Consider the following 19,005-nt stretch of genomic DNA (forward strand, 5'->3'; position numbering starts at 1 on the left):
ATGCATGTGTGTATGGGGGTGGGTAGTGAGATTTGTGTAGGAGTCATGGCTGACAGATTGCGTGGGGAATGTGTGTCTACATGTTTGAGATTGTGCAAAATTGCATGTGACATGAAAACAATAATAATAAAAAAAGTAATGCAAAAAAAAAAAAAAAGCTAGAAAAAAAATAAAAAATGCACTTTTGCTAAATTAGCATTGTGCAGCATTTGCTTTTTCCTTTCCAGATACAGCAATGGTGCTTTAAGTGTTTGTGTCCAAATTGGCACCTACAAAAATAAGACCAACATTTCTGACACTCATCACCACCAACTCTTAAAATTGTTCTGAGTTTAGAGTTTGTATCCTGCTTTTCTGTTTGTTGTTTCGGCGATCATTGTTCAGTGCAGGCTGCAGGTTGTGTTTTCCATAGTGGATGTCATTGTTTTTCACTGTCTGTTAATTATTTTTGTTCTCTTATTTTGCCTCCTCCTGATATAGTGTTTCCTGCTATTGTCTGTTTCTACCAGGCTGGTTGCCTCTGGACTCAAGCCAGTCGGTCCCTCCTACCTTAAAAATCACAGACACACAAACGCACACTTATAATATAATACACACATCCATGACCATGAACACACACATATTCTGTGCTCTCTCTTCCTCCTCTTGGCACTTGAGAGAAAACACAAGAAGTCAGTGATACGGCAAACCAATTTTGTGTTTGTGTGTGTGTGTGTGTAAAGGAGGGAGGGAGAGAGTCCACCAGTCGGCCCAGAGGGGTTAATCTCGCTCTCTCTCTCTCTCTCTCTCTCTCTCTCTCTACCTCGATCTCTTCCTCCCTCCCTCTGTTGCCTTTTGTTGCGGCCCCTCACTTTCTCAACACTTGGACAGAGGGAACTGATACTGTGACTGTGTGTGTGATTGTGTGTGTAGCTTGGGTGTCCTCCTTAGCGCTCTCAGTTTCTCTGGACTGAACAGTATGTGAACATGACTGACGGGACTTTCTAACACACTCCTCATGCTGAATGTTCACACCACAGACTGGTAAGGAAAGAAAGTTGTCTGATTCATCCAAAGTGCATACGGGCTGTGTGGAGCGGATGGTGTGTGTGTGTGTGTGTGTGTGTGTGTGTGTGTGTGTGTGTGTGAAATGCAACAGACTATTTGTGAATGTGGCTTTTGATTCTTTGCTCAACTGTCAGCTTTTAAGAAGCTTTCTCTGTCCGTTGCTGCCTTTTTCTTGTCCCCCGTCTCCTCCTTCCTCTGCTTATCCCCCTTTCTGCCTGACCCGAGTTACTCAAGTTACCGGCTTCCTCCTGTTGTTATGAGCCCCGTGGATTCTCTGCAGCACTCTGAGGGCGCTCCCACGCTCTCCCAAAGAGAAAGAAAGGAAGGAAAGCAGCGATAACCGTTTGAGAGCCACAAAAGAAGTGGGAGAAGCATGCTTGGTCGTGCCCCACGTCTCCTCTCGGCATTTACACGCTCGCTTTTTTAACACTGAGCAACTTAGAAAAATGCATCTAGTTTTTTTTTTATCTCTGGTTCACTACTTTTTTGTTGTTGTTTTGTTTGTTTTCTGGACAAAGGGTTTCCTCTTTTCTTCCAAGGTGGTAGGTTGGCTGAATTGGTGAGAAAATTGGAAACAGAGCCACCCACAGTGGAAGTGAGTCAGCCCAGCATTTAGTGGTGTGTTGACTTTGGAAATGGCAGGGACTGGGGGAGTCGGGTGGGGTGTTGGTGGGGACAGATGAAATTGACAGAAGAAAAGAGGAAAAACAGAAAGTGTCAATTTCTTCATATTCTCTGCCGAGGGTCTTAATACCGCTGCAAAGTGGGAGCTGAGTTGTGTTTAACAGGCGTTAATGAAAAAAAGAAGAGATTGACGGAGAGGAGATGTGGAAGCCAGAGGCTGTTTATAAAGGGAGGGAGCGGCTTGTGTCCATCTGGGACAATCCCAAGCGCTGAAAGCTTCTCCACCCTGATCCGAAACATCTTTTCTTCCCTTTCTCCCTCTGTCTTTCTCATTGTCTCTTGCTTCCTGCTTCGCAACGAAGTGCAGTTGGATAAAAGTTTGATTGCAACCTGCAAAACGCATCCAAATTGATGCATTTTCGGACACATGCTTTTGGCACATGCATTATTTTCTTTTGACCTTTTCTACCTTTGTAGTCTTGGTCTCCTTTCTCTCCTTGTTTGCAGTTCAGTTGTATCTAGAAAGCCGGGATGCCCTACGCAGTTGCTCCTGACAACATGAAAAAAATAAGCCATTTCCATTGATGGCATTTTCGGTTCTACACGGTGCAACGTGATGCAAATAAAATCTGTGTTTTTGTGTGTTTTGAATTTTCACAATCCTGCTGGCATGCAATTAATTGCTAATGATGTCACATTTTAGGAAATTGAAGCTCTGGCTGTTTTTTCTCTTGGCTTGTTTGCACTGCTGCTAATGTGCCATTGCTCAGAGGACGAATAATTCATCACTTCGAATAACAAAAACGTTGTCAGGCTGTCAAATTTGATGTTTTCTTTGGCGTTAATATTAACTAGTATAGTATACAAATAAAGTCCCAGAGGAGAGATGGTGGCAGGTGGTTAACATAAAAAAAAAGCAATACAATATATGCATTGTCACCACAAATGAACTTAAGACTGCAACACACTACCCTTTTTGGTTATCTTGCACCTTCTATCATCTTTTACTAATTTCTTACCAATGCGCTGAAAGGTGAATAAATAAAATAGTGGACACACTGTGCTTTCAGCTCCCTCTCTTTGTCTAGCCTGCTTGACCAACATCATGCTCCCCTTCCTCCTTCTCTTCCTCTTCCGTCCCTTCTTGCCTTCCTACATCTGTGCTGCCTGTGTATCCAGCGATAAGGGGACAGCGACGGTAGCACTTCCTCTTGCTACAGGAAGCAGGAACTGTTGATTTCCACAGCCTCGCATTTCTGGGCAAACACTGACTGTTGTTCACTGGGATTCTCATTACATTTAAAATCAAGCAGCACAAACTCGCAGATAGGTATGCATGCATGCAACTTAGCTGGGATAAAGATGTGTTTTGTGTGTGTGCGTGTGTGTGCACGTGTGTGCGTGTCACCTGTTTGCATACAATGACTGCACTATATATTTGCTGCCTGCTTCATGGGAAACAACCTGGGGAAAAAGCCCACTCTGTGCCTCTTTGACCTCAGGGTTGGCCTGCAGGTCAGAGGATGATTGGTTAATTATTCCTCTAATCACAGCAAATGTTTTTTTATCACCAACTTTGACCACACTGGCCATGGGTGGCGCTGTTGGGCTTAAGAAAACACAAACAACCATTCAGCAGTTAATGAATTCCAGTGACACTACATCGGGTGGGAGGGCCGGGTGTGCGAGAGAAAGAGAAAGTGGAGGAAGACAAAACTTGGGTGTTTGAGCACAAGAAGTGACACCTGAAGGATTTTTTTCCTATGAGACAGTCATGTAGAGAATTAGAGGGAATTTTTGATGCCGGTGGTTTCCTTGTGTGTGGTTTTTAAATTGGTACTGCCAAAAGAGTGAGATCATTATAGCTTGTTTTTATTTTTAGAAATTTGCTGTAATGATATCTTAACTATCCTTAAAACAAGGGCAAAGCCTGACAAAACACACCAGTGACAGAAAGTAGTTGTTTTAACCTTGTTTAAACATAGTATTGGAAGGATATTCTATCATGGTGCATGATGCACATGGTCAGTAAAGCTGAATTATAGTGAATGGATGATTTTTAAGGACTGAGGGATTTGTAAAAGAAAGCTGAGGGAGGGGAAATCTGAGAGAACGAGGTCGAACGCTACAAAGAGGGCATTTTTTTGCGTTTGTGGCTTTTGCATATACATTCCAGAAATAGTTATAAAACAGCTATAAATAGAGAACTGCTTTACGGTGAAAACGGTAAAAGTAAACCCATCAAAATCAGGGAAAAACAGAGAGAAGTCACTGCAAGTAGTTAGTTTATGAGAATGTCAAAATGTGATGTGATGACGGATCCAGATTGTGAAAAAGTAACTCAAAAGGTCATATGAATCCTAAAGTCTAACGGAGCGAGTTAGAATATAAAGAAACATTTTAAACATGAAGTACAAATATACACCGGTCGGTACAAAAGATCATTGGCGACAGGTGTTGGGGACCAACAACAGACAAAGAAAAGGGAAGGAGTCAAGTGTCTCCTGTGAGTATGATGGAGGAGTTAGCAAGGAGAAAAACAAAGAAGCTGGAGCAAAACTGAGCGAATATAAAGAGATTCGAGCGATTAGGAAACGCTGGAGATGTGAGCCTAAACTAAGAGCAGGTCATGGGTCAAGAGGTTTCAAGAGGTCAGAGTGGGCCCAGCAGCTCTACTTAGAACAGGATATCCTGCGAGGAAAGGCCATCTGTCTCTCTTTCCAACTCTTCGTTCCGTCTCTTAAATTCCCACTGAGGGCACAGCGGAGAAGGAGAAGGGGTAACCTTTCACCAAAAACTCCAGGGAAAACACAAGCTCCCGACTGAAAAGCTTCACTTTCATCAATCATTGGCGCCAGAGACAGATAGCAAATATGCACGCTTGGTGTGTCGTTACCTGGCAAACTAAGAGCGTGTGAAGTGATTTGAAGTGTGTGATGAGAGGTGTATGAATCTGTTTTCATCCTGAGCTGCCATGTTTGGCTGTTTTCATTCGCTTGCTGCAGAGGCTTCAACTGCCAAGATAAATCTCCCTGCAGGGACAATAAGATTTATCTTACTGTATCTTATCTCAGCCAGACAGACAGTGCATGAAAATTATGAAACACTTTCCGTTTTAATTATACTCCACCGTCACACTGATGTCAGCATACTGAACCCCAGAAAATCCCTGTCATCCAGTTGTGGTTTTAGGAATGACTGAAATAGTTATTGTCTGAGATATTATATTCTACAAACAGAATTATCTTAAAATTATGTCACGGACTGCTTTACAAAGCTACTTGAGTTTTCGATATGAGCCCATTTTCTGTGATACGGGCCCTGCTGACTTGTATTTGTGCAAGGAGCTGAACCCCAGCCAGCTCCAGGCTCAACACACTATGTTCTGAGTCTGATCCTTGGCCAAACAACAGCATTGAGAACAATTACACAGGGGTGGGAAAAGGCCCAATCCCAATTCATATTTTATATCCCTATCTGTCATTTCCCCTTAAGGGACCGGGGTTAACATCATCAGAGCCAAATAACACTACTAATGGTACGTAAAATGGTACTTTCAAACAAGACTAACGGTAAATGATCTGCGTTAATACAGTGCTTTTTTACCTAGCCGTTCATGCACACAGTCAAAGCGCTGCCCTGCACCGAGGACAACTTGGGGTTCAGTCTCTGGCACAAGGACACTTTGACATATAGCCTGAGGTGGTACAGTAGCTTCAGCCTGTTCTCTGACCCTGCCCACCTGTACTGCTTTTCGAGGAACAATGCAATGCTGAACAGACTAAATGTAATGGAAATATGAATGTAAAAATGCAAAATAACATTAGTTAAATTTAACGTTACATATTAGTCATGTGTGAGTTTTTTAGGGTAGATTCACTGAGAGACCTCCTCTCTTTTTCAGGAACATCCTGATCACATTAACACAGTTACACACACTCAGACTCGGAAGCTGCCCAGTGAAACCACAGTCTGATCTCTGACCACTGAGCGGCTCCACTGGTGCAGTTGAGGTCAAGGACCCTGCCGGTCTGTGAATTAAACCAGTGAGCCTTAGTACAAAGCGACAACAGTGACATGTGAACTCCAATGCCACCTAACGGAAAGCAACCCGAAACTCCAGCCCTTGATTTTTGTTCCCTATATGAATAAAGTTAGCGGGTCAGTAGATCTAATAAATGCAGTGATTCCATGCAGTTCACCAGAAAATGTAAAATTTTATAGTAATGTCAGATACGGCAACCACAAGGGAGCAATGCAACCACAAGGGGGCACAAGCCAGTGTCTTCTTGTGCCAGTCCCAAGTCTGGATAAATGCAGAGGGTTGTGTAATGAAGGGAATCCGACGGAAAACACATTACAAATTAAACATGCAAATCCTGACGTTCACACCGAATCTGACTTCCATACCAAATCGGTCGAGGCTCGGGTTAACAACGACTGCCACAGGTGCTGTTGACCTACAGAAATTTGGCTACTGTTGGTCAAAGAAGGAGGGGAGGAAGGTGTGTTCATAGGCAGCGAGAGAAGAGGAAAGTCAAGACTGTAGGACTGACAGTAGGGACTTTGAATGTTGGGACTATGACAGGGAAGGCTAGAGAGTTGGTTGACATGATGCAGAGAAGGAAGGTGGATATACTGTGTATGTGTGTGTGTGTGTCAAGGAGACCAGGTGGAAACGTAACAATACTCGAGTCGTGGTTATGTCCCACGGGTAGGATGTGAGTTTGAAGAGAAGGAGAACTTCTGCAGTGAGTTAGATGAAGTGATGCAGAGCATCCCCAAATGTCAGAGAGTGGTGATTGGTGCAGATTACAATGGACAAGTTGGTAAAGGAAACAGAGGTGATGAGAATGTGTTGGACAGGTTTGGTCTTCAGGACAGGAACGCAGAAGGACAGATGGTAGTAGACTTTGCAAAGAGGATGGAAATGGCTGAGAGGACTAAGGAGAGTAGACAGGAGTACAGGGAGATGCAGCGTAAGGTGAAGGTAGAGGTGGCAAAGGCCAAACAAAGAGCATATGAGGACTTGTGTGCTAAGACGGAGAGGTGGATTTGTACAGGTTGGCCAGACAAAGAGATAGAGATGGGAAGGATGTGCAGCTCTGTGGGAAAGAGTAGTGGGCTAAGGGGCAGAGGTGAGCATTAGGGTTTCATGCCTAGAAAGAACCCAACAGATGCAGTGTTTGCTTTGAGGAGGCTGATGGAGAAGTACAGAGAAGGTCATAGGGAGTTGATTGCGTCTTGGTAGATTTGGAGAAAGCGCATGACAGGGTGCTGAGAGAGGAGCTGTGGTATTGTATGAGGAAGTCTGGAGCGGCAGAGAAGTATGTTAGAGTGGTGCAGGACATGTATGAGAGCTGTAAGACCGTGGTGAGGTGTGCTGTAGGTGTGACAGAGGAGTTCAAGGTGGATGTGGGTCTGCATCAAGGATCAGCTCTGAGCCCCTTCTTGTTTGCTCTGGTGATAAACAGGCTGACAGATGAGGTAAGACAGGAATCTCCATGGACTATGATGTTTGCAGATGACATTGTGATTTGTAGTGAGAGCAGGGACCAGATGGAGAAAAATCTAGAGAGGTGGAGGTCTGCTCTGGAAAACAGAGGAATGAAGCTTAGCCGCAGCAAGACAGAATACATGTGTGTCAGTGAGAGGGAGCCAGGTGGAACGGTGAGGTTACAGGGAGCAGAAGTGAAGAAGGTGAAGGACTTCAAGTACTTAGGGTCAATGGTTCCGAGTCGTGTGCAAGCAGGTTGGAACGGGTGGAGAAAATTGTGTGTTGTGTGATAAAAGAGTATCAGCAAGAATGAATGGAAAGGTGTTCAAGACGGTGGTGAGACCAGCGATGTTGTTCGTCTTAGAGACAGTGGCACTGAAGAAAAGACAGGAGGCAGAGCTGGAGGTAGCAGAGCTTAAGATGTTGAGGTTCTCTGTGGGAGTGACGAGGATGGACAGGATCAGGAATGAGGACATCAGAGGGACAGCTCATGTTAGATGTTTTGGAGATAAAGTCAGAGAGGCCAGATTGAGGTGGTTTGGACATGTTCAGAGGAGAAACTGAATATATCGGTAGAAGGATGCTGAGGTTGGAGCTGCCAGGCAGGAGGTCTAGAGGAAGATCAAAGAGGAGATTTATGGATGTAGTGAGAGAGGACATGACGTTACTTGGTGTGAGAGAAGAGGATGCAGAGGACAGGGTTAGATGGAGTCACATGATTTGCTGTGATGACCCCTGAAAGGGAACAACTGAAAGGAAAAGAAAACAAGACAAGTTGTCAGATGATCAGTCAGGCTGGAAAGAAACTTCCTGTGTAGACAAAGTGATTTAGAAGAGAAACAAAGGTAAAATCATTACAACTACATGCCTCCTTCACTGAAAACACATTTCTTTCCTCATTGGACTTTTATAGGTTCAAAGATAAAATGATTTTACATCATAATGAATCAGAATTATCCTTCAAGTACACGCTCAGCTTCATATAAGCTCCAGCTGATACTGCTAGAGAAGCTTATTTAACAAAGACTGCAGTTGCATTTGTTTGCAGGAGAACGGGATAACAGGTTACTAAAACCGGCCAGTACACATGCTACTTGTGAGTCCAGTTTGTTTATAAGCTCTGCTTCACTTGTAATTGGGTATCCTGAAGCTAAACACAGTTTGGACCAAAGCTAAATACGTGTGGGTGTGACAGGCGGATGAAGCTAAACGTGGTATTTTGTCCTGAAATAATCACTTTTGGACACAAGAAAAAACAAGAAGTGCATCATTTTGCACAGTATTCGCAGCAAAAAAAAAAAAAAAAAAAAAGGTTAGAATTCCCTTATCAGCCAATGTGTCAGACGAAATTTTCAACCTACTAATGTTTCCTTGTTGTGAGAAGCTTTATGTTTCCCCTTGTGCAGCAGCTAAAGTTGTTCTCCTCCCCGTAGCCCTGAATCATATACTAATTCAGATAGTCTCACATTCAAGTGTGCTCTTAAGTGGGTGATATTTTCCGTATGGGAACATTAACTTGTGTTTTTCCTACCAATGGTTTATAGTGACACAAGCAAGAGACAGTGAAAGAAAAAGGAGAAAAGACAAAGAGAGAGAGAGAGAGAGAGAGCGAGGGATTGAAAGCGAGAGATGAGGAACGAGAGTATCGAGCTATTTTTGGCCTGTCTGGGTGTTTCCTATGCACACACTCACGCTTCTCAGGCTTGTTGTTGTTCAGATTAGTGGGTGTTAAAGGGGTGAGTTTTGATTTGATTTGACTTGGTGTTTGAGATTTGTGAGTGTGTGTGTGTGTGTGTGTGTGTGTGTGTCGCTGTTGATATCCCTGGGATTTTCCTGTGGTTGCTATGGTTTCTCGCTGCATTTTGAACAACTTGCTATAACTCCAAACATCCTTCAGGCGCACAGGCTCCTCAGCTCTTTGTTAGACGCTGTTCTGTTGCCGTCGCCGGGGGTTGACCTCAGTTCACTTTCATTTGAACGAGATCAAACACTCTGTAATTCAGTCAAATATGACCATCTTTCTATTTAGGGTAGTCGTCTCTGTCTTTGCTGTGGTGTTTCTGCACTCGGAGGTCTCCTGTCAGTTCAAGAGGTTCCACGTCACTATAGTTACTTGAATTTGTCTGCTGGGGTCTAATGTTCATTAGGGAACGTTTAACAGTTAACGTTTACAGTGTGTGATCGACTCATATCTGTGAAATTACTGCCATAATAATTGGTTCGTTTATGTGTCAGTGGAAAAAAAGAAGTCAGATTACGTCTTTATTTCACCTCTCAGCAGCGGTTAGTGCTGACTGCACATCGTTGCTCTGTTGTGGAAAGCGTCTGTCAGCGATCCATTGTGTTTCTGTGGACGGCATATGTCACCAAGGCTTTCAGCGTGGCTAGTTTTCAGACACTCACTGTTTTCTATCTCCAATACTCACACTCTCACATACATACCATGGAAACATTTTGATCATACTTTCATATCTTAGGAGTGTGCAGTCTGCAAAGGAATGTATGATTGTGTTTGAGTTGTTTGAGTTTCCATTTCAATGTAATTTCTATATATAGCATCATATGATTATGTGGGATATACTGCGTTTATGTAGTCTGGCCTGTTTATTTATTTAGCTTCACAGTGTGTCAGGCTCTGAATCATAGTATGAGTGTTGTGATAGATCAGTCACCTTGTTAAGGGTATTATTAACAATAATCTACACTTTATATAATAATAACACTTTGATTAAATATCAACAAATTAAGACACGGTTCCACTTTGTTCACATTTCAAAATACTTTATGTGACAAGGATTTGAAAGAACAATTTGTTTTTGACCAATTTTGAAAAGTATTGTTTGCTTGAAAGGATTTAAAGATTTTTTTTTTATAAAGATTTTTTAAATAGTTGCCAATGAGTTTTCTTTTTAATGGATCAATTAGCTAAATGTTGCAGCACAGCGGGAACCATCTGTTTTCAGTAAAAAAAAAAAAAAAAAAAGCTCTAAATAAGGACAACTTTGCAGCACCAAATGGCAGATAGAAGCAGTTAGTGACTATCTGGTAAAGACAGTGAAGCGTTTAGCAGCTACGTTAGCGGGACTTTCTGCTAGTGCACATTTGATGGGGCTCCTTCATATTTTAGTTGCACAAAAGCAAAAGGGATCACCAGCTGTCAGTTGATCAAATTCTTCTTTTCTAAATGAAGATTACAGACATGGCTGGGGCATTAAAATAATTAGAATTTGGTTTATCTAACCGCAACACACTTGATTTAAAGTGGCCCTGTTGCTTTAGTTTTTGTCCTGGCTGACTCTCTGTGACAGATGGTGCAGCGAGTTTGATGGGTTCGACTCTGGAGACCCACAATTTCCAAGACAGAGTGCAGTTACTGCAAAAGGTTACGGTTTTCATGGAAACTGTAAACTTCTGTGCCACAGTGATGTTTCATATCGTAAAACAGATGCCAAAAATTCTGATTCTGGGCTTAACTCAATTTGAAGTGAAGCTGCTTGAGTCTATGGAGGAAAAATGTGTGACATTTGCTCCTTTAAAAAAAAAGAGAAAATAGCCTCTAACTTCCACGTCTATGAAGCAGGAGTGTCGTAGCTGATCTCCGCTGCCCGAATCTCGTGCTTAACAACCGACTGCCTTAAGACTTAAAGCCCCTTCAAACAGAGAATATTTTCTGTAGGATATCGCAGGTGTAACATTTCCGGCACAGAGATGACTGACAACAAGAAACCTGAAAAGGAAACCCAGCTGCATTTAGAAACCTATAGTTCAGTACCAACCACACCCTGATACTCTCTTGTGCGCACACTCACACTCACACACACACACACACACACACACACACACACACGGATAAGAGTACAGTATAAAAACACACAAGAATATCTGCATACAAAAAACACACAAACACCTCAGTTTTTCTCCTCCCACATATTTACCAGCGTTATTATTTTTACCCTCTTTGTTTTTGTGTTTACTCTCTACACATAATAAGTCTCTTCCTCAGTTTCAACCCCTCCAGATATGACAACCTGCCTTCATCTTCCCATCTTCCTCCGTCTATCTTCCTCTCACTATGGATTTCCCTTATTTCTTCCCTCCTCCACCTCCTCCTCCTCGGACTTTCTTTCATTCCAGTCATCCTCTCCTCTGTTTGCGCCTGCTTCTCAGCTCTTCCTTTTCCTTCTCATGCAGCATTCCTCACATTCCTGTCGGCTTCTTAAGGGGAAGGACCCCGCTGGCAGACCAAGGCCAAACATTATTACAGTGCACTCAGCCTCTCTCTTCCTCCATTCACCTCCTTGTTTTCTCTTTTTCGACTTTCTTTCCCTCCTCCTCACTCGCTCTTCCAAATCCCTTTCCTTTTTTCTTTAGCTCCCACATTTCTTTTCTCTAAAACCTCCATGTCGTCTAATTGAATTTCACAGATAATGGCTGCTTGTACGTTAACAGTGTTAAAACAACTTACTGAGGCCACTGTGTTTCATAATTAGTGGAAATCAGGGTCATTGAGGTTTATACACGCTTATGTGCTGTGTTTTGTCACAACAACACACTGTCTGAACATGGAAGATAAAGTATCAGATACACAAATGCAGCTCTGCAGTCTCTTTAACAGGTTATGTTCAAATGCACAGTGTGTGTCTGTCCTCGCGTCTGAGTGCGTTTGATGTTTGCATGCATCATAAATTTACTTAACTCGATGCTTCAAATTATGTTAATTATGTTATCTTATTTTCATCGCTGTGCTACGCCACACAAAGAAATTCTGCATCACTCAAATTCAGCAAAAACAAATGAAAGCTGCTTTAGCTTGAAGTGATATGCACTAAAACGTTTAAGGGGGAAAGTGTGCATGTGTGTATTTGTAATGAGGCCGGGTATATAACAGTGTCAGAACAGTGTCTAGGTTTGGTGGAATATGACTATCAAATGACTTCATTTAGGCAAATAACTTTGCCTAAACGAAGATTCTAAAATTAACGTTTTTTTTTATTTAAGTCTGCAGGATCATACAAAAAAATCGACAAACCAGACTTTAATGTCACTGGGTAAAGTTTTCCATTTTTGCTTCTATAGACGTGTTTTAATACCTAAAGTATTTAAGATATTCAAGTCTAGCTGTTGGACACAAAAACTTTTGCACACAGTTTTAGGTAAAAATTACTTCTTGTGAAAATATTGTGTGGTAGCAGAGGCACATCTCTGCAGGTGGGAGGGAGCTATGTAGAACACAGTTGACCACATCCTGTCCCATATAATACTGCCAAAAAAGCAACATACGTCAGACTGTCATTTCAGATTGATTTACATCTGAAACAGGACTGATAATTTCTCTAAAAAAGTGCTATCGATTAGATTTGTCTTTGTAGCAGTGCGGAATTTGAAGAGATTTACTTTGATTTTAAGTTGTAATAAATGTATCACCAGTCTTCATTTGTTGTATGTTTTAACCTCTGCACTATACAAAGGGGTTTATGCAGTAGTTTGCAAAGCATATTTCGTTTAAATCACAGAAGTTGGGGACAGAAAGCTCTTTTTAGAAAACCAATTTTTGTTTATGGAAAATACAAACTGACCAAGGCTGGACTGTGTGTTTCTGTGTGTGTGTGTGTGTGTGTGTGTGTGTGTGTGTGTATTCATCTGTCCCTTTAGGCAGTTGCCTGCTGAGCTGCTTTTCTGTCACCCTGTGGTTTTGTTATTTTCAGCTCAAAACCGGATGTGATTCAGACTGCATGGTAGTTTGTTTAATTGAATGGACTTACCACACACACACACAAGCACACACACTCTCACGCAAATACACACACACAAACACACACACATATGTTTGCACACACTCGCTGTCATTTCACATAGACACATGCAATCACAAACACACAGTTACAGAGCTCTCTACACCCACACAATGAGGGTTTCTGGAAACGGTGCTGGGTTCCCCCTGTTCACAAAGACACCCGAGGGTGAGTGAGCGGACGATGGAGCACCACCAGCAACTAGACAGAGAAACGCTTCTTGGTTTCAATATTGGTCTGAAACATCAGTTGTTGACCTTGCTGACGACGAGATCGGAAAAAAGGATAAAACACACATACGCTTGTGCTCTGTGGAAACAAACGGACGGTTTAAAGTGAGGGGAAAACACTGAGAAGTGCTTGTGAAACTCATAATAAATGTCAGTTTCTACCTCAAAAATGTCTACTATGCAGATAGAAAAAAGTACGAAAATCTGGGAAGAGATAGAGGTTGAACAAAGTTGAAAAACTAAAAGCAAGGAGCTAAATAACTCTGTCACTGAAATAGACTTTCCTTATAAGGTTATATTTACAGTAATCATAACTTATTACTGTAGCTGCTTCATTTTACAATGTAATTTCTTATAAGTGCAAGCAGACTGGGGAGAGAAATCATTCACGAGTTTTGGAAGGGGTTTATTGTTGCAGGACGTGTGTGTGTGTGTGTGTGGTTGTGTGTGTTTTTGTTTTTCATGATGCACTGCTGAAATGATTCAAAGTTCATGACTAAACAGATAAAGGACTTGTGTATTTCTGACCACACTATAGCGCGTGTGGCTTCCAACTGCAAACGGCATCTTGATTCTAGGAAGACTTTTAAGCAGAAAAACTGACAAAATGACAATCCTGCGTCATATAAGCTACCACAGTAGTGCATGTGTTGTGTGTGTGTGCAGGATGCTTTACTTCCTCCGATGTGAGCTTGGGGTGCCCTGCTCTTTGGGGGGGGGGGGGGGGGGTCTGACAACATTGAGAACAAATTAGTACCTGAAATCTTGGAAAAGAGAATGAACCACCTTTAGAAAGGCTTATTTTTTGTACAGATGAATCGCAAAAGGTTTAAACTCATACAACCTCCCAAAAATCAAACACCAACATAAGAAACAATCCGAAAAAAATTAATTGCACATTTTAGGCGACTTCTACTGTAATTAGAGTGATGACTGTTCTGACTCACCCAAGCTTTTTGTCAACAGACAAAAGCGGTAGCAGTTCCTCTACCTTTAACTGCACCACATCCCTGGTTTTACAGTAAATGCCTGCAAATAGAAATAACCATTTTACCTCAGAGCTTCCTCCAGTGAAGATTGTCAGCCACTCTTCCCTCAGAAACACTCCACCTGATGAGTTCTTACTTTCTATTGGCAGGCATCGAGAATAGGATGTAAAATTATTAGCCGCACATCACTGGGAGAGTTCACTGTAAAGCCACTAACAGTAGCAATGAAGTAACTGTAAAATGTGGTATTGCAAAAAAAAAAAATCCTATTATTAAAATGTGTACATTTATGTTTGCAAATAAAATCCTAAATACTTTAACTGTAACAAGAGAAAGTGCTTCGTGCTATGGATGATATGTTGGAGGCACAAGCTACAGTTTGTTTGTACTTTTACAATATTAAAACTGACCTCAGGACAAACATGGTTCTATTTTGCTGTGTTTTGCTCCACAACAGACTGCAACAAGCTGCGATTATGTCCCGGTTTATTCTTTAATCCACGAGCACATGAGCATATTAGCAACCTGTTTAATCTGATGGATTACAACTCTAAGGTGGTGAGGTTTAGTCATTTCAGTGAATGACACGTAGAGTGGTGCATAAAACTATTTTTGCAATCAGCACAACAATATGTGACATTGTTAATAGGTCCACTGAAACTATTCCAAATATTTCCCCTCATGAGCTCCCTTTCAACAGGCATTGTTCTACTGATGGCGAGGACGTGAAAATGTTCAGGAGACCTTTCACAGTCGCTTCTCAGCTTGTGTGTTCACTCACTCACTCACTTACTCCCGGCTGCATTTCTGTGATGAATTAATTGCAAAAAGGAGATTTTCATTTGTGTCACATCAAATATCAAACCCATCAAGTGACAGTTAGTGTGAAACTTCAACCGTAATGTATGTTATTAGTCGACGACAGGGTGTGTTAGAGGAATTCATTTGCATAAAGGTGTTTTTAGGTTAATAGTAAAATAATTTTTGAAAACGTTTTACGATTCTGTCAAGGTGATTATTTGTACTTATGTGCAGAGTTTCAAGGATATTTGTTCATTAGATTTAAGAGTTTTGTCCTCATCCTTGCAAATGGAGGATTGTTACATCCACTCTGTCATGTAACTTTTCCTGTCAAATGTATTGATGGAGAGGAGTATTTGGTTTAAATGAATCCCTCCTGTGTACTTTTACACAGCAGACTTGAAGTAACACTTGCTTCTTCTTCAACCTGCTGAATTTCACTTAAATATGTTGAACTGCAAAATACAAGTGTGAGTTTTGGGTGAATTGAGTAGGAAAAGTCAATGATGGGTTGAATCATGTCACACAGAACATGGAAAAGGCGAACGCCTTTCCGTGAAGCCTCCGACGGGCTGCGACAGGTGGTTCGGTGGCTCCTGACAGCAGATGGAGCCACAGCGTTGGGGCCATTACTTTTGGTTGACGCGAGTCCCCGCAGTGTGGAAACAAAGTTGAAGACTGTTGTACAAGTTGTACGCAGCCCAGCGCGGATTGGCTGAAGCGAACACCCAATGGGAGCCAGCCAGAGCAGGAAAACAATAGTCCTGACGGTCCGTGTGAAGTCAAGACTATTTTTGGTGGGGCCCGCCTCGCTTGCTATTTCTGTCAGCGGGAGAGCAAAGGGGAGGGGGCAGGACTTGAGGGGCCGGACTTTCTTTTTCTGTAACTTGCCTCCGATAAGTCTCTTTTCTGTTCCTCCTCCTCTGTTCTGTCTACTGACAACACCAGCGGGTCTCGCCATCACCCACCGTCAGCTTTGCCCCCCTGTTTTTTTTTTTTAATCTCCTCTTTGGATGCACACGGACTTGTTGAGCGCGCCGAAGTCTGCGGGACCGTCTTCGAGCGTTAGGTGCCCGTTTCGTTCGCGGCAGCTTTTAACGGGTCTGCCTCGCAAGGTAGGCGACGTCGATGGTGCCTCTGGTGAAGCTCCGATGAAGGAACAGCTGGGAGTCCGTTAAACTGTGCTGTTGATCAGATTGGAGTGTTGCTTTGCTTAAAAGAAAATGGGTGGTTTGTGTGAGCAGGTGTTTGCGCTGGACTGAAAATAAGAGCCAGAAAAAGAAAGAAAGACAAAGAAAAAAAAAGCCCCTTCTACCGTATGTGCCTTTATTATCATGTAAGTATTATGACTTCATTCTCATGATTATTTGTGTTTTGTAGTGATTCATGCACGTCTACAACAGGTTATGGCAGCCTCTGGTCCTAAGGAGATTTAAAGGAATGGACGTAAACACACGAAAGATTTCTAAAGTGCAGGACGCAGATAAAAACTCTTTATTTTGTCTTAATTTCTAAACACAATTTGATGTTTGGATATGGTTTGTAAGTAACAGAGCCGTAGGTTCTTATCAGTCATCTCTCACAAATACGCCCTTGTGTGTGTGTGTGTGACATTTAAGGGGCTTTTGCAGCTAAACAGATGTTGGTCAGTACCAGCAGCAACAGGTCAACCAAAGAAACACACACACACACACACACACACACACACACACACACACACAAACTGGGGGAGTGAGGAGGCCTAGTTTTGAACCTGCACATGCATTACCTACTTTTCTGCATCTACGTTACTTTTGTACGTTTTTTTTTTTTTTTTTTGTCGTGTGTTTTGCGTTGTGGTATTTTTGTGACACAATTTTAGGCAAAGTTGCATCCAAATGTGGGTCAAATATTAGACCTGACAGGTGGCTGTTAAATGGCACCAGCTGCTTAGGTTGTGCCCAGCTGCAGCCATCAGGTCAACACAAACCTTTAATTATGTCACCTTCTATCTTCTTGTGATGACATTTTGGTCCAGTTTGGAAGTGAGGTATTATCCGCCTTTCTCACGTTTATCTTTGTGTTTGTCTCCACAGATGGAACCTCTGGGAACATCATAAAGACAGACAGGCAGGACAACACATTTCCTACAGTGGCAGGTAAAAAAAAAAAAAGCTGATAAATGAATAAATGCTCCCGTTGTGGGTCAGTAACGTCTCAGACAAACTTGTTAAAGTGCGGCACACAGCTGCCAGCGCACATGTGGAATAACGTTGCCAGTCATCAGTCGGCCCCCGTGAGGACTGCATCCTGTCTTATTTACAACATTTTTTTACAGTGTACGCACGTTACACAGTGGGTGACACGGGTTTTTCCAGTGCAGCAAACAGAATGACCTAAGCTCTTTGATTCTTAGAGAACCGCAGTAAAGCCCAGAACAGGTGTTGGCCCAGTTGCGAGGACGTATTTGCCCCCTTTTGTTTTGCAGGTGCTATTATGTGTAAAGAGATGTGTTTGTGACACTGCGAAAATCTAAAGTTATGAAGTTACGCAAGTAGTCATGCTGCCATGGGGGACAATATAAAGTACAGTAGTAGGATTCACTTCACTTTTTAAATTTCACTTCCAGGATTGGGTCACCAGCCTGTAGAAATATCCAAACATATTTTCCTCAAGTCATATTCAATTGCAGCTACGATTGGTTTGTGAATGTGGTCGTGACTGGATAAAGACAATGTCACAGTTTGCTGCAGGTTTTGTGATGCACGATGTGTTTTTGATCCCAAGACGGATCATGAGAAAATGTGCCTCTGTGCACCGACAGAGGAAGTGCCCCTTACCCTTTTAGCCCTTTCAATTTTAGTCTGTTTTTGGTGATTTTATATTGGTCTGTGGGAGTCTGGGCTCTGTTTTTAGTAATGTGTCTATTTTTCTTTGGGTTAAACTGTGATAAATAGTTTTAGTGTATTTTTGGTAATCTGGTTTCTGTTTTGACTCATTTTGAATCTATTTATGATTGCTGTGCATCTGTTTGTGCACCTATAAACAATATGAACACTAACTACAGAGGCTCTGCTCCCCGTGGCCCCTGACCCCTGGGGCCCCTGGACCTGCGCCTGGCAGGCCTGTTCAGTCCATGTCTTGAACTAATAACAGGAGAAGTTCAAATTTTACAACTAAAAATGAGACTAAGATGAGCATGTTAGAGTCCTGTTTCTTCATAATAACCATACATTTTCCATCACACCAGCTGCAAATATCTCTTCAGTCTACCTCCCCTCACTATAAAAGGAATTTAGAAACATTACCACAACTCAGCTTGGTTAATGCTGACTCACATGGGAAAAACTGAAAGGATTTTTCTCCTTTAACCTGAGATCAAAAGGTATCTGATCCACTGCTCCACCCATCAGAGTCATGTCATTTGGCTGTGTCTTTGTGTCCTGCCTTTTTAGTCCAGATTAGCATTCTTTGCTGTGGAGCATGCCTGTGTGTAGGATTACAATGCATGACTCTCTGAATGGATGCCGGGTCTCACTGTGCCAGGCTCCACTCGCTGTATCCTAACCACGGACCCACTATGTGCCCTATGTGTGTGTGTTTGAGACTGGAAAAACCCAGTGAGGTCATGGCCGTGACTGCAGGGTCTGGTTACATACATGTTGTCCACGTAGGGCTTTGTCTGTCTTTCTTTAATCTCTCTCTCTGTACACACACACATAATCTCACATTGAAATTCTTCATCGTCGAGCATAGTGCCCTGATGCCTGGCGTCTCTGAAGTTGTGTTGCAGCATAAGGTGGCAGCAGCCAGGACCAGATGTGGGTAACATGTAAACCCACCATTTTAAAAGCCTCTAGAGCTCAAACATGCCTTTAAACTACACTGGACTGCTGTAATAAACCTGCAGGCTGCCAGGATTACTTCTCACTTACATTATTTTATCCTTGGTTCTTTTGTAATAACCCTAAATATATACAAATGCAAGAAGTGTCCACCTGAAGACGGGGTTATTTTAGGAATCTCCTGTAACAATTTCCCGAAGA

At 42.3% G+C, this 19,005-nt stretch overlaps 1 protein-coding gene across 2 annotated transcripts in view; it reads left to right on the plus strand.

Moving 5' to 3' along the window:
• The first annotated feature begins 842 nt into the window (after window positions 1–842).
• Window positions 843–19,005, plus strand: part of hdac7a (histone deacetylase 7a) — a 54,537-nt gene continuing 36,374 nt past the window's right edge. The window contains exons 1-2 of one of the 2 annotated variants that reach the window (XM_067527078.1): window positions 843–1,023; window positions 17,056–17,118. In XM_067527078.1, coding sequence (XP_067383179.1) covers window positions 1,005–1,023; window positions 17,056–17,118 — 82 coding nt within the window. In that variant the 5' untranslated portion in view covers window positions 843–1,004. Of the gene's footprint in view, window positions 1,024–15,820; window positions 16,317–17,055; window positions 17,119–19,005 lie in introns of those variants that run through there. The other variant, XM_067527079.1, reaches the window with a different exon arrangement.

This window comes from Channa argus, chromosome 13 (genome assembly GCF_033026475.1).
Source record: "Channa argus isolate prfri chromosome 13, Channa argus male v1.0, whole genome shotgun sequence".
Taxonomy (NCBI): domain Eukaryota; kingdom Metazoa; phylum Chordata; class Actinopteri; order Anabantiformes; family Channidae; genus Channa; species Channa argus.